At 42.4% G+C, this 15,811-nt stretch overlaps 1 protein-coding gene across 3 annotated transcripts in view; it reads right to left on the bottom strand.

Annotated features, from left to right (window-relative positions):
* The window catches only part of LOC103241267 (uncharacterized), a 59,785-nt gene that overhangs the window by 21,418 nt on the left and 22,556 nt on the right, over positions 1-15,811 (bottom strand). For all 3 annotated transcript variants that reach the window (XM_073023154.1, XM_073023152.1, XM_073023153.1), the window contains exon 3: positions 1,362-1,545. In XM_073023154.1, coding sequence (XP_072879255.1) covers positions 1,362-1,545 — 184 coding nt within the window. The remainder of the gene's footprint in view (positions 1-1,361; positions 1,546-15,811) is intronic.

Genomic DNA, 15,811 nt, shown 5'->3' with positions numbered 1-15,811 from the left:
ATCTCAGGGAAAAAAGTCGCTTAGGACTAGTGTTTATACGAATACGTCAGATTTTATGAAAATTTAAGGCCTCTTGCGTTTGAACTACATTTACTGTGAGGTCCAACCTGGGTTTGGAGTGCAGGTCTGTAGGTAGGGGTGGAGCAGTGGACCGGCTACGTGGTAACCCGCATGCAACAAAAGCTGTTTCGGGAGAACTTACTATTTGGATGAGGATGGTGGGAGCCGGAGGGGCGGCCTGTCCAGGCAGTGCCTGTGAGAAATCTTTGCTAGCCACACCCTGCCATTCTCAGACAGCTCCTTATGTACTCCCTCCAACAGAGGTGGTACCAAGCACTTCCAAGAGCCTGCCCTTCCCGCCTGTCCTCCTCTCATCAGCAGGTACCACAAACCCTTCTACATTCTCTACTCCCTATCGCCAACCTTCCTTTAATAAGGACCTGTTAATTTACAAATACTTGTGCGTAACCCACATTCCTAAAGTTTTAAGGATTAACAATAATATTTGCTAATATTCAAGGCATCTGGATTCTAACGGGAACAACGCTGTGTGGTAATGATGGAATGTCAGGGCTGGAGAACGGGGAGTATTTGAAGGCTGAGGCATCATCTTGGCCTCCTGAGATCCTTCCAGTTATGCCAGTGCAGCAGAGCCCTCACTTTGGAGCCAGGTTTGCCAAACAGGCTGAGAGTTACAGAGGTTTCAGTAGCCTCTCCCCTGGCTCCTGGACAAAAGCAAGATGGAAAATGACCCCTCTGATGAAATATTTTTATTAGAAGTTGGTGGCTAAGTGTGGGGGGTAAGTGGGTTGCACAGTGGGTTGAAGATCATAGACCCTAACTCAGTATGTCCACCCAGCTTTCTTTCTTTTTGTTTTTTCTTTTTTTTTTCTTTTTTTAGACAGTCTCACTCTGTCACGCAGGCTGGAGTGCAGTGGCATGATCTCAGCTCACTGCAACCTCTGTCTCCCGGGTTCACGCCATTCTCCTGCCTCAGCCTCCCGAGTAGCTGGGACTATAGGCGTCCGCCACCACGCCCGGCTAATTTTCTGTATTTTTAGTAAAGACGGAGTTTCACAGTGTTAGCCAGGATGGTCTCAATCTCCTGACCTCATGATCCTCCTGTCTCAGCCTCCCAAAGTGCTGGGATGACAGGCATGAGCCACCGCGCCCGGCCATCCACCCAGCTTTCTAAGACAGGTTCTGCATTTAGCATTTATTAAATTGGTGATCAACTCTGCATGCGGTCCTGGCAGAAACTTGGGCCGGTTTCTCTCTCTGGGGCAGGCGTCTGCTACTGAGGACAGCAATGAGCTCTCTGTCCAGACTGACCAGCCAGCCAGCTCTGACACCAGCCTCACCTTTGTGGTGTTCACCAGGATCTGCTGAGCTGCGGTCACTAGCTCCTCCCGGTGGTGCTGACATTCTGGCTGAAGATGGAGTCTCTGAGCCACCAGTGTGATGTTCCTTCCAAACAGGGTCAGAGACTGGGCAGCAGCCTCTATTTCCTCCTTGAGCCACTCCTCCTCAGAGTCTCCTACAAGCCTAGACAGACACATTACATTTGTAACAGGTTACAAAAGAGAAACACACCTATAGGAAATTACCATACACAGAAGTTACAAAGCACGGAGTCGCCATTACAATGGAACTGGAAGCCTGGTCATGGAATCCTCTCCAAGATGCAGTATTGAGAAAACACATACCATACCATACCATACCATACCATACCCAAATTACAGAATAGCGTGTATGGCAAGATGCCATTTGTTTTCAGTTGTATACAGGTGGACATAGAGAAGTCTTTCTAGAAGGATAATCCTCAAACTATGGTTATATCTTGGCATTTTAAAATCTGCTTTGTTTCCATTTTAATTACTCTAATTTTCTCTGCGATGAACATGAATAATTACTACAAAAAATTCAAAAGAAAGAAAACAATATCTAGAATCTCATTTTAATCCATCCTATCGAGAGGTGAGGTTTTATGTAACAAAAATCAGTTTCCATGAATGAACATAGATGTCTACAGCAACTGTTTTGTTCATATGATCTCAAACATTTCTCTTTGAATAATAGCTCCTCACCCTACAAAATAAATAAATACATAAAAGTCCCAGTCCCTCCAGCTCCCAGCGTTTTCATAGTTATTCTTTAGAAATGAGGCAGAGCTGTATGCCCTTGGAATTGTAGGCTGGGAGGACGTGGGAGTGCCGGGGGAGTGACTGCTGAGATGCTCCTCCCAGCTTCAGTTCCCTTAGAGTGGCAATACATTTCAACGCCCCTCATCCCTTCCTGCCTCAAACATCCCAGCCACCTACACGTGAAATGTCCCCTGAATTTCCAGTGCAGAGAATCACACTACTGGCCCCAAAGAACCCAGCACAGTGAAATGCCAAGACATTGGGGCACCAGGGAGCGGGCAGAGAATGCACGCCAGCTGTCTCCTTCCCCTTCCTTTACTTTTGATTCCTGGGAGAGAATTTGTCCATCAGCTGCCGTTGACACTTAGATCCCTCAGCCCATTAATATGGCTTTGTACCACATCCTAACAGCTGCTCCGTTGCAGAACCGAGGCCCTCACCTGGCCAGCCTAGCTTTCTGGGTCTTCTCATTTCTGAATGTTAAAACGGAAGGGAGAAAAACAAAGCCACTGAGAATCAGAGGTGCACACTTGAGAGACACGTGGGTCTAGCACGAAGGCAATGCCATGGCTGTGTCCTAATATGACTTGAGTACAAGCTACATCATGCGGAGAAAGTCAATAGAAACTCCTCAATAAAACTTCCCTACTCTCCTCCCTCTTCCTTCAGCCCTTCAAACTATGTTTTTGTCCTCTTTTCTCCCCTCACTTCCACCCCTGCTTTTAAGTTTGGCTGAGATAGTCGAATGCTCTTCATCTGAGGCTGCAGTTAGAATCTCCCTTAGCCTGGCAGCTTCTCTTCTAAGAAATTTGACTCTTAACAGCCAGGATACCATACTATTATCCTGTGTCATCTTCACCTTTTCTTATCTGGAGTCTCTGCTCTCTGTGATTTAGTTAGAGTTGTTTCTGGATATTTTTCTCAGTTGGGGAGATGCATTCACTATGTCCTTGAAGATCTACATGTCTGTCCTTCCCACTGTCTGCTTAATGATGAGTTCTCTGTGTAGAACATTGAGTTGAAGGCCCTTCCATTCAGCAGCCTGGAGACTTAATTCCCACATCTTCAGGCCTCCAGAGCTGCCGAGAAGAAACCTGGGGCTAGTCTAAATGATTTCCCTCCATAAATAAGCTTTCTTTTGTCTGAAAGTACTAAGAGTTCAGGAATCTTACCAGTGTGTCTCACCCAGAACCCAGGTACAGTTATAATCTACACATTTGGGTCATAAATTGGCTCAAAGAAAATTTCTTCTACCATTTGCTTCATTATTGCCTCTCCTGAATCTCTTCATTTTTCTCCTTCTAGAAACTCCATGATTTGCAAGTTGAATGTCCTGGATTTATCCTCCAATTCAACTATTTTTGTCATGCATAATTTCTGCTTTTACTTTCTGGTTTGTATGATATTTTTGGCTTAATCTTTCAGACCACTGATTTGAGATATAACAGTGAATGTTCTCAAACTTCTGCTTCAAACCATGAAGGTATCAGACCAACTTTTCCACCAAGAACACTTGTGGAAGATGGAGAAAATATTTTTAGGCTAGGCACAGTGGCTCATGTCTGTAATCCCAGCACTTTGGGAGGCCAAGATGGGAGGTTTGCCTGAGGCCAGGAGGTCAAGGCTGCCATGAGCCATGATCATGCCACTGCATTCCAATCTGGGCAACAGTGCGAGACCTTGTCTATAAACAACAACAACAACAACAAAAACCCCCAAAATTTTAAAATGTAAAATAAAACAGTTGTTTTAAGGTCCTGGAGCACTACCAAGGCAGCCAGCAGCCAGCACCTTTTCCTAAGTAACACGGGTCAAGAGGCAGAAAAACTATGCAGACGGCAGCAGCTATGCTGAGACCAGTAGTATCACAGCATTGAGAAAACAAAAATTAGAGTGCAGGTCTCATCAATGTGAAGGGAACCTGATAAATACTCTAGGCTTTCAGGAAATCCACCCCTTCGGAGGAGGAACATACTGGAAATAAACATCTCACAAGATTGAAACTAGTCTTGAATTATTTCAAGACTTTAATTGGATAAGGGTGAACTGTCCCTCCTTTAGCTGCCCACCAGAATAAAATAAAATTAATTTTAATGTAATTTAATTTATCCCCTTCTTTTCCTAGAAGGAGATAATATTATCTATCTAGGCCACTATAATTTTGCATATATACTTCTATGGTCTGAATATCTGTATGTATCCCCCCATTCATATGTTAAAATGTTAACCCCCAATGTGATAGTATTAAATAAAAGGGAGGTATGGGAGGTAATTAGGGGAGGTAATTAAGTTTTGGGGGCAGAACTTTTATGAATGGGAATAGTGCCCTTGTGAAAGAAGCCCGAGAGAGATTCCTTGCCTCTTCCCCCATGTGAGGACACAGCTGGAAGATGACATCTATGAACTAGAAAGCAGGACCTCACCAGACACCACATCTGCTGGTGGCTCGATTTTGGACTTCCCAGTCTCCAGAACTATAAGAAATAAATTTCTGTTATTTATAAGCTATCCAGTTTATGGAACTTTGTTATAACAGCCAAGACAGACTTTTGGCTTAATCTTTCAGACCACTGATTTGAGATATAACAGTGAATGTTCTCAAACTTCTGCTTCAAACCATGAAGGTATTAGACCAACTTTTCCACCAAGAACACTTGTGGAAGATGGAGAAAATATTTTTAGGCTAGGCACAGTGGCTCATGTCTGTAATCCCAGCACTTTGGGAGGCCAAGATGGGAGGTTTGCTTGAGGCCAGGAGGTCAAGGCTGCCATGAGCCATGATCATGCCACTGCACTAAGACACACACTGTACTGTATTCAATTTTTAAAAATTGCTCCATATGAAAAGATGAAAGATAAAGGTGGCATCTCATATTGCTGGGATACAGGGTAGTCATTTAGAAAAACATAAAAAAGAGATCCATATATCAAAACACACATAAGAGTGACCTCTGAATGGATTAGGGAATCTAAAGGTAAGTTCGAAACCGATGAAGAAGAAAACATGAGTTCCTCTTTAATCTTGGTGTAGACTGGAGTTGGAAGTGGAGGGGGGAGATGAGATAAACCATCATCTTTCCCAGGGCTGCTGTGATGCTTATGCCGTGCACTCTACTACCCCAGAGGCACTGTTCACCTAGCCCTGGAGCGAATGGGACTCCTCAGGGGATGTGCAGTGCAGGAGCCTGTCTACCAATCGTGTGACTTGTTTTATATATACACATATACATGCATATGCATGTGTATATTTGCATGTGGGTAGATATACTTACACAGGTATTTCTTCGTATGAGTTTTTAACAAGGAAAATGAGAGATGGGGGAAGGAAAAGGATGGGAAAAGGGAGTGAAAAGGAGAACAAGAAAAGAAAACTATCTGGAATATATATACAGTATACAGAAATGTTCACAATGCTTATCTCTAGGTTGTAGGCTTATAGGTAATTCTTTCCTTCCTTCAACTCATCCATATTTATTATATGATACATTTGATGTTTATCATATATTTTTATGCAAAAGAAAACACCGACTGTGTTGGCCTCTTCTTGAAAGGTCCTGCCTAAAGCTCCGCCCTACTGCCAAACTCTGGTCCAGGGACTGCTGGTGCAGCAAATTCTTTCTGGCCTCCTGATAGCTTACGCAGCAGAAGGGAAGGCTCAGACTGCCAGCCAAACACTTAGCACGTTTTGTGCTGATTGACTCCATTTGGACCTCCCTGAGAACTGCTCAAGGAGCTTGTTCTGAAAGTCAGAGGAGCTAGACCAATATGAATTATTTGCAGTATTGCCCTAATAGATGGGCTGGACTGTTTCCCATGGTCGTGAGCATGGATAATGCTGTGTATAAATAATTCACCTTGCCAGGAACAGACAATACAACAGAGGCATTTGCACAGAAACAGACAAAAATGATGTTTAGCTCCTCCCAAAATTTAGTGTCCCTTTTTTGTAATAGAATACATTGTGTTAGAAAACTTCAAATGTACAAAGTAGTGTTAAATTAGTATAAAATCATTCTGCTCTCGAACTCTTAAATAAATTATTATAAATATTTTGGCAATTTCTTACATGGGTCACACCATATACAGTTTCCCCCACCTTCACCCTAGTTCTGTATCTTTTTTTTATTGTGGTAAAATATATATAAGATAAAATTTACCACTTTAGGCTGGGCGCGGTGGCTCATGCTTGTAATCCCAGCACTTTGGGAGGCCGAGGCTGGCGGATCACCTCAGGTCAGAAGTTCGAGATCAGCGTGGCCAACATGGTGAAACCCCATTTCTACTAAAAATACAAAAATTAGCAGGGCGTGGTGGCGGGCACCTGTAATCCCAGCTACTCGGGAGGCTGAGGCAGTGAAGTGCTTGAACCCGGGAGGCGAAGGTTGCAGTGAGCCAAGATCACGCCACAGCACTCCAGCCTGGGCAACACAGTGAGACTCTATCTCAAAAAAATAAAAATAAAATAAATAAATAAATACATAAAAATAATCAGCTGGGCGTGGTGGTGTGCACCTGTAATCCCAGCTACTCAGGGGGCTGAGGCAGGAGAATCACTTGAATCCCGGCAGGTAGAGGTTGCAGTGAAACGAGATTGCACAACTGCACGCAAGCCTGGGCAAAACAGAGTGAAACTCTGTCTCAAAAAAAATATATATATATATATAAAAAATAATAAATATATTATAAAATATATATATTATAAAATATAATAAATATATAAAATATATAAATATAAATATATAATTTTATAAATATAAAATATATAAAATATAAAAATATATATATACCATTTGAACTATTTTTTAAGTGTATCATTCAGTGGCATTAACTATACTCACATTGTTGTGAAACCATCACCACTCTCCATCTCCAGAACTTTTTTCATCATCCCCAACTGAAACTCTGCCCCTGACCCCTGGGGTCTTTGGAAACCACCATTCTATTTTCATTGTGAGTCTGACTACTCTAGGCACCTCATATACGTGGAATCATGCCATATTTGTCTTTTTGTGAATGACTTGTTTTACTGAGCATATTGTCCTCAAGGTTCATCCATGTTGGAGCATACGTCAGTATTTCCTTCATTTGTAAGGCTGACTAATAATCCATTGTTTGAATACACCACACTTTGGTTTATCCATTCACCCTTCAATGGACATTTGTGTTGTTTCTACCTTTTGGTCATTGTGAATAATGCTGCTATAAACATAGGTGTACAAATATCGGTTCCATTCCCTATTTTCTATTATTTCAGATATATACCCAGAAGGAGCATTGTTGAGTCATATAGTAATTCTATTTTTTTGAAAACCCATGTACAGTTTTAAATACTCTTTTTATCTAATTCTCATAACTTTTGAGCATGAATATTTTCAACAGTATTTTTGTAACTTATTATTTCCTATAATTTCTAACTTATAAAAGTTGAAAGAATTGTACAATATAGACTAATAAAGGGATCCCCAAACTCTGGGCTGCGGACCCGTACTGGTCCGTGGCCTGTTAGGAACCGGGCCACATAGCAGGAGGTAAGTGGCAGGCAAGCGAACATCGCTATCTGAGTTCTGCCTCCTGTCAGATCAGCGGTGGCATTAGATTCTCATAGGAGCTCGAACTCTATCGTGAACTCTACATGCAAAGGATCTAGGTTGTGCCCTCCTTGTGATAATCTAATGCCTAATGACCTGAGGTGGAACAGTTTCATCCCGAAACCATCCACCCCCTCCCCAACACCCCCAACACCCATCCATGGAAAAATTATCTTCCATGAAACCAGTCCATTGTGCCAAAATGGTTGGGACCGCCGCTCCAACATATCCTTTAACTAGATTCACCAATTGTTACGATTTTTCCACATTTGCTTTTCTCACTGTCTCTGTGGGGTGTGTGTGTGTAGACAGTCCCAGGGATGATGTCCCTTTATCCCAGAATGATTTAGTGTGGATTCCTTAAATCCACACTAAATACCAGTGAGGGTATTCATTCTCAAAACTACAGAACAATCATCACAATTATAAAATTAAACATTGATTTTATGTTTATGTTCCAAGAAACTCATTGTAAGTTAAAATATTGCAAATTGAAAATGCATTTACCAGCCTGGGAAACATAGGGAAACCCTGTCTTTAAAAAAACAAATTAGCTGGGTATGGTGACACAAACCTGTAGTCCCAGTTCCTCAGGAGGCTGAGGTGGGAGGGTTGCTTTAGCCAAGGAAGTGGAGGTTGCAATGAGCTGAGATCATGCCACTGCACTTTAGCCTGGGCAACAGAAACTCTCTCTCTCTCTTTTTTTTTTTTTTTTTGAGACACGGTCATCCAGGCTGGAGTGCAGTGACACAATCTCAGCTCACTACAACCTCCACCAGCTAGGCTGAAGCAATCCTCCCACCTCAGCCTCCCAAGTAGCTGGTGTCACAGGTGCAAGCTACCATGCCTGGCACATTTTTTGTATTTTTGGTTTGCCATGTTGCCCAGGCTGGTCTCGAACTCCTGAGCTCAAGCAATTCACCCTCCTCGGCCTCCCATAGTGCTGGGATTAGAAGGATGAGCCACCACACTGAAACTCTATCTCTAAGAAAAAAATAAAAACCAAAAAGTGAAAATGCAAATACACCTAACCTGCCAAACATCATAGTTTAGCCTAGCCCACCTTAAATGTGCTCAGAACACTTACATTAGACTACAATTGGGCAAACTCATCTAACACAAAGCCTATTTTATAATAAAGTGTTGAATATCCCATATAATTTATTGACTACCATACTCAAAGTGAAAAACAGAACAGTTGTATGGGTACTCAAAGTACAGTTTTTACTGAATGTATATCACTTTTGTCCCTTCATAAACTGGAAAAATTTTAAGTTGAACCATGGTAAATTGGGACCATCTGTACCATTATCTAATGCAAAGCCAATATTTCAAAGTTTCTTAACTGTTACCAGTCTGAGAATGTGCACTACACTTAACTGTAAAGCGCTGTGGTTGACTGAATTCTAAAGATGCATCCGGTCCCTGCCCCCGTGCCTCCCTCCTCAAGATTCTTGTCCCCTGGTTAGTCAAATAAACTCAAATCTAGATACAGCTGTGTAGGGACATTGCAGATGCAATTGAACTTACTAATCTGCTGACCTTTAGATAGGGAGTGGATTCTGGTCTATCCATCCAGGTGGGCCCGATGTAGTCACATCAGCCTTTAAAAGCAGAAAAGTTTGGCAGACGAGTGAGAGAGATGCAGCAGAAGGAGAAGTCAGAGGGTTTCAAAGCATGAGGGGAGTTTGACCTGCCATTGCTGGAGGGGGCCATATAGAATGCAGGCAGCCTCCAAGAGCAAAGACCAGCAGCCCTGGCTGACAGCAAGGAAACAGGAATTTCAGCCTTATAAGGACAAAGAACTGGATTCTGCCAACTGAAACTGACCCAATACTCCCATAGACAGTTTTTTTTTGAAGGGGGGTGGTGGGGAGTAAACAGAAATTGACCCTTCTGATCCTAAAACTTGAAACTTACATTGTTTTATCTGAGTTCCTTCCTCAGAAAAGGACCCCCCAAGGCCTTTCAAAAAGTATCAAAGAACAGAAACTCACCAGATCACCATATCCAGACAATGAAACACCAGGCCTCCCATTCATCATGATTGCTTCCTTTCCCCTCCCTAGTTCTTGTTTTCTTACTCATTGTTGCATTTCTTCTCTGCTATATAAACTCCTAACTTTATTGGTCAGGGAGATGGATTTGAGACTAATCTCCCATCTCCTAGGCTGCAGCACCTGATTAAAGCCTTCTTCCTTGGCAATAATTGTTGTCTCAGTGATTGGCTTTCTTTGTGGTGAGCAGCAGAACCTGGACTGAAACCCTGGTATTTCAGTAACACAACCACTGGAGAACATCGTGTTAGGTGAAATAAGCCAGGAACAGAAGGTTAAACACCACATATTCTCACTCATGTGGAAGCTAAAAAAAAATTGATCTCATAGAAGTAAAAAGTAGAACTGAGGGTGGGAAGAGTTGGGGGAAAGGATGGATAGGGAGAGATTTTTTAAAGAATGTAAGATTACAGCTAAATTGAAGGACTAAATTCTTGTGTTCTGTACCACTGTACTATGACTGTAGTTAACAATAATATATGGTCTCAAAAAGGTAGAAGGAGGATAATTGAATGTTCCCAACAAAAGAAATGACAAATGTTTCAGATGATAAATATGCTAATTACCCCAATCTGATCACTATACATTGTATCACATCACTATGTATCTCCCATGAAAATATACAATTACTGTCAATTAAAAAAATAAACAGCTACATTTTTAGAATGTTCCACAGGGATCACTATAAAACCCTTTGCTCTGCTTTGCTTCTCTTTTTAGAATGAGTCAGCTCCAATTCAGAGGACCTCTTCGAACATAATTCCTAGATCCCTATGCAATTAGGGCTAGAACATCAGAAACCAGCCCCCAATCCACCTGGAGGAATCCCAGAAAGAAGAGCTCCAATCACTTGAAACTAGGCAAGTGCACAGTGTCCTCCAGGGTTTAATTATCTCTAGAAGAGTCCCTGAGATTTTCTCTCTCTTGACCTTTGATATTTTAGGAAGAGTACAAGCCAGTTATTTGTGGAAAGTCCTTCAGTTCGGGTCTGTCTGATGTTTTATTAATAGATTCAGGTTATACATTTGGGAAGTAATTCTCCAGGAGTGACACTGTGTTCTTCTCAGTGCATTGTGTTAGTAGGCACGTGAGACTGTTTTTGTCCCAATAATAGTGACGTTAACTGACATCACGTGGATAAGGTGATACCTGCCACAAGTCTCCTCTGTAAAACTATTTTCCCCTTTGTAATTAATGAAAACCTTGCAGGAAGACACCTTGAGACAATATAAGCATCCAGCTCCTTGTCCAACTTTTGCCCATTAATTTTAGCATCCATAAACAACATTGCCTAAAACAGTCATTATGATAGTTGCCAAACGATAATTATCTAACTGCATGATTTCTTCTGCATTCATTTGTCGTCATTCTACTATAAGAAAGAATATCCCTTTATTTATTCATTTATTATCATTATGAACTCTGATTCTTATTTTATTCCATGGGTTGTAATCCATTATCATCATGTTATTTTGATGCTCATTTCATCCCATATGGGGCCATATTTGTCCCAAATTTGCCCCTTTGAGTTGACTCCTTGTGTCTTTTTGATATGTTCCCATCAGTTTTTCTAAGAAATCCTTTTCTTTCTTTTTTGTAAACAGGATATTCCAGGTTCGTCATTTATTTTTTCTTACCCCAGTCTTAGAATCAGCTGTTTCTCCGAAGATTCCAGGCTCTTTTGGTAACGGATGGTATTTAGAAACTAAGATCTGGATAACAGGTATGCTCATTGCTCTCTGGGTATCATTGCCTCTGAGTCTTCCCAGTGGACAGAGGAAGGAAATACACATACACCAGTGTATAGACACACAAATATGAGTTCATGCTGATACCTCCAATTTTAATACAACACCACAGGGTTCTCCCCATCCTACCCTCATTCCATATTTATAATCTCCCTTCTCCATTAGTGAGAAACCTGCCTTCCAATATCCTCAGTACATTTACTCATTTGTTCTATAAGTACAGAACCCAGGAAGTAATTTCAGAATTTCTAACCCATACCATTTTTAAAACTCATAAAGTGGAATTCAATATAAGTTTGCAGGTTTCTTCAGCTTTAGACTGAAGGTTGATATTAAAGTACCTTGTTTAAAAGTTATTTGCCTTCATTCTTTTTATTTTTCCTCAATGTGATTTGTCATTAACTTATAATCCATTTAGATATGTTAGTTTATGTTTGTTTTTTTCCCCATCCTTGAAGATTTAAATGTTTTTGCATACATAGAAAACGTTAATATGGTTCCCAAAGTCAAAATTACATAAAAGCATATAGCCAGAGAGTGTCCCTCTCTCCTGCTCGCCTCCATCCCAGCACACTGGCTTCAGCAGGGAACCAATCTCTTTTAGTCAGCTTTACCTTTGCTGTGTTTCTTTGGTAACAATAAGACGATTGTATATATTTGCTAATTTCTTCCTTATTTCTTATACAAAAGGTAGCATACTGTCACAGGCTGGCTCTGGGATGCAGACACTGAGACGGTGATTAGTGAGCAGGAGATTTACTAGAAAGTGTCCTAAGATTAACCCCCAGGAAGGAAAGGGACAGAGCAGGATTGGACAGAGGGAGAAGCTGAGCTGCCGTGTGGCCTGAGCAGAGCCTCAGCTAACCTCGTGGAGAATTTTGAAACTGGGATGGCCCTTCAGAGTTGTCCCATATTAGGTGAAAAGCCAGGGGTCTTTATACCACGCATCAGTCATTAAACGTGGGCCAACTTAGGAAAAAATGTAACCTTAGGCAAGCCAGTTCCTTTCAGTAGATGCAGACCCCACAGTGGTTTGACATCTGAGGGCTTTCTGCCTGCAGCACTAAGTCCTCAGTTCCCAAAGGGATCTCCGGGCTGCATCACAGCATCTACCATACACACTACATATTTCCTTTGTTTTTTCGTATACATTATATCTTGGAAATCACTCCAGATCTGCTTTTAAAGATGGTCCTTGTTTTTTCTTAACAGCTGTATAATATTCTAATGTGTGGATGTACTATTCAATGAATATTTAATCACTGAATGTTTATTCAATGAATTTCCTATGTATGGGTGTCTGTGTTGCTCCAGATGTTTTGCGATTACAATTTTTTTTTTGAGACAGTTTGATTCTTGTTATCCAGGCTGGAGTGCAGTGGTGCAATCTCAGCCCACTACAATCTCCGCCTCCTGGGTTCAAACTATTCTCCAGCCTCTAACCTCCAGGCATGCACCACCCATGCCCAGCTAATTTTTTGTATTTAGTAGAGACGGGGTTTCACCATGTTGGTCATGTTGGTCTCGAACTCCTGGCCTCAGGTGATCCACCCACCTTGGCCTCCCAAAGTGTTGGGATTACAGGCATGAGCCACTACGCCTGGCCTGCAATTACAATTCATGCCGAAATAAATAACCTTATATATATGTATTAACATACTGGTGGAGGCATATCTTCAAGGTAAATGCCTGTGGCCTTACTCTGTATACCCTTTACCCATCTTCCCTTACCTTATATCATCATGGTACATTTATCAAAACTAAGAAATTAATATTGGTACACCACTCCTAACTGATGAATTTTATTTAGGTTTTGCCAGTTCTTCCACTAATGTCACCTTTCTGTTGCAGCATCCAGCCAGGATGTCATGTGGCATTTAATCATGTTTTCTCAGTCTTCAGTTGTTGACTGGTTGTTGGGCTTTTCTTGTCTTTCTTTTTTTTTTTTTTTGAGACAGAGTCTCGCTCTGTCGCCCAGGCTGGAGAGCAGTGGCCGGATCTCAGCTCACTGCAAGCTCCGCCTCCCGGGTTCACGCCATTCTCCTGCCTCAGCCTCCCGAGTAGCTGGGACTACAGGCGCCCGCCACCTCGCCCGGCTAGTTTTTTGTATTTTTTAGTAGAGATGGGGTTTCACCGTATTAGCCAGCATGGTCTCGATCTCCTGACCTCGTGATCCGCCCATCTCGGCCTCCCAAAGTGCTGGGATTACAGGGGTGAGCCACCGTGCCTGGCCTCTTGTCTTTCATGCATGACACTTTCGAAGTGTAGAATTCCCTTCCTATTGTGTAAATGTAGAATAGGCTCATGGATATTTGTTTTATTCTTTAGTTTATATGCAATACTATCGTTACTGTGTCCAGAGTTGGTTCCCGCCAGTGGGTTCGTGGTCTCACTGACTTCAAGAATGAAGCTGCGGATCTTCGCAGTCACTGTCATAGCTCTTAAGGATGGCACGGACCCAAAGAGTGAGCAGGGGCAAAGTTTATTGTGAAGAGCAAAAGGACAAAACTTCCACAGCGTGGAAGGGGACCCCAGTGGGTTGCTGCTGCTTGCTGGGGTGGCCAGTTTTTATTCCCTTATTTGTCCCCACCCATGTTCCATTTTTGTCCTATCAGAGTGCTCTTTTTTCAATCCTCCCTGCGATTGGCTACTTTTAGGATCCTGCTGATTGGGACATTTTACAGAGCACCAATTGGTGCATTTCACAGAGCGCTGATTGGTGCATTTTACAGAGTGCTGATTGGTATGTTTTACAGTCCTAGCTATGGAGTGCTGATTGGTGCGTTTTACAATCCTCTTGTGAGACAGAAAAGTTCTCCAAGTCCCCACTCGACCCAGGAAGTCCAGCTGGCTTCACCTCTCATTACTTATTTTACTGCTGGAATTGGTCTAGCTTCAGCCATTGGCTGGTTCAGACTGGCTGTGACTGTATTAGCTTTCCATTGCTGCTCTAACAAATTGCCACAAATTTAATAACAACAGGAATGTATTATCTCACAGTTCTGGAGGTCAGAGGTCTAAAGTGAATCTCAGTGGACCAGGGTGAGGTGTTAGCAAGGCTGGCTCCTTCTGGAGGCTCTGAGAGGAGAATCAGTTTCTTTGCTTCTCTCAGGTTTTGTGGCTGCCTATGTACTTTGACTTGTGGCCTGTTCTTCCATCTTCAAAGCACATCACTCAGATGCCGGTTTCCACCCTCACATTCCTTTCTCCTCTCTCTGATCCTCCTGCATCCCTCTTATAAGGACCACTGTGACCCCCTTGGGGCCCCCAGATCATCCAGGATCATCTGCCATCTAAAGGTTCTTAACCATATTTGCAAGGTCCCTTTGCCATGTAAGTAACATATTCACAGGTTTTGGAGATTAGGATCTGGACATATTTGGGGGCCATCATTCAGCCCAACACATGTCCTTCTAACACGCCTCCAGCCTTTCTTTTCCTTCTGGTGCTACAAGATGTTCCAGCCTTACTTTGTTTATTCCTGGCCCCAGACCTAGAATTTCTCAGGCATTTCTCTGGAAATACTGGGGTGTCACTGCCACTAGGGCTTCTCAGAAGACAGAGCAAAAAAACTATAGCTAAACACAGATTAGTGTATTATACATGTGTGTACGTGGACACACACACATTCATACTGATACGTCCCACTCTATTCCACAGGGCTCATTCTAACCTTCCCCCCTTGCTTATTTGTAACTTTTTTCTCTGAGAGTGAGACCCCGACTTTCAGTATCTACAATGTATTTATCTATTTATTATACTCGTAGTTTCAAGATTACTAACTGGGAAACAAATTTACTAACTAGAATACTGTGCTAATATACAATTATGTCTTTAGTTTTACAGTATACAGTCAAAAGGACTGTCTTCCAAAGTTGCCTAGGTCAGCTCCTTCCCCCCACAACTCTTTCAGTGAGGCTGTATCATGCATTTGTAATATTGTTAGATTTGTTTGTTATAGTCTGCCTTTCTCCACAGGACTTCCTAACAGCCTCTTCCTTCCCTCCCTCCCTCCCTTCCTTCCTTCCTTCCTTCCTTCCTTTTTCTCTTTCTCTCTTTCTTTCCTTTTTGAGACGGAGCCTCCCTCTGTCACCAGGCTGGAGTGCAATGGCGCTATCTCAGCTTACTGCAACCTCTGCCTCCTCGGTTCAAGCGTTTCTCCTGCCTCAGCTTCCCGAGTAGCTGGGATTACTGGCGCCTGCCACCATGCCCACCTAATTTTTGTATTTTTAGTAGAGACGGGGTTTCACCATGCTGGCCAGGCTAGTCTTGAA

This window comes from Chlorocebus sabaeus, chromosome 14 (genome assembly GCF_047675955.1).
Source record: "Chlorocebus sabaeus isolate Y175 chromosome 14, mChlSab1.0.hap1, whole genome shotgun sequence".
Lineage (NCBI taxonomy): Eukaryota > Metazoa > Chordata > Mammalia > Primates > Cercopithecidae > Chlorocebus > Chlorocebus sabaeus.
The sequence above is the reverse complement of the archived record's forward strand: the minus strand, read 5'-3'. Positions and strand labels throughout refer to the sequence as shown.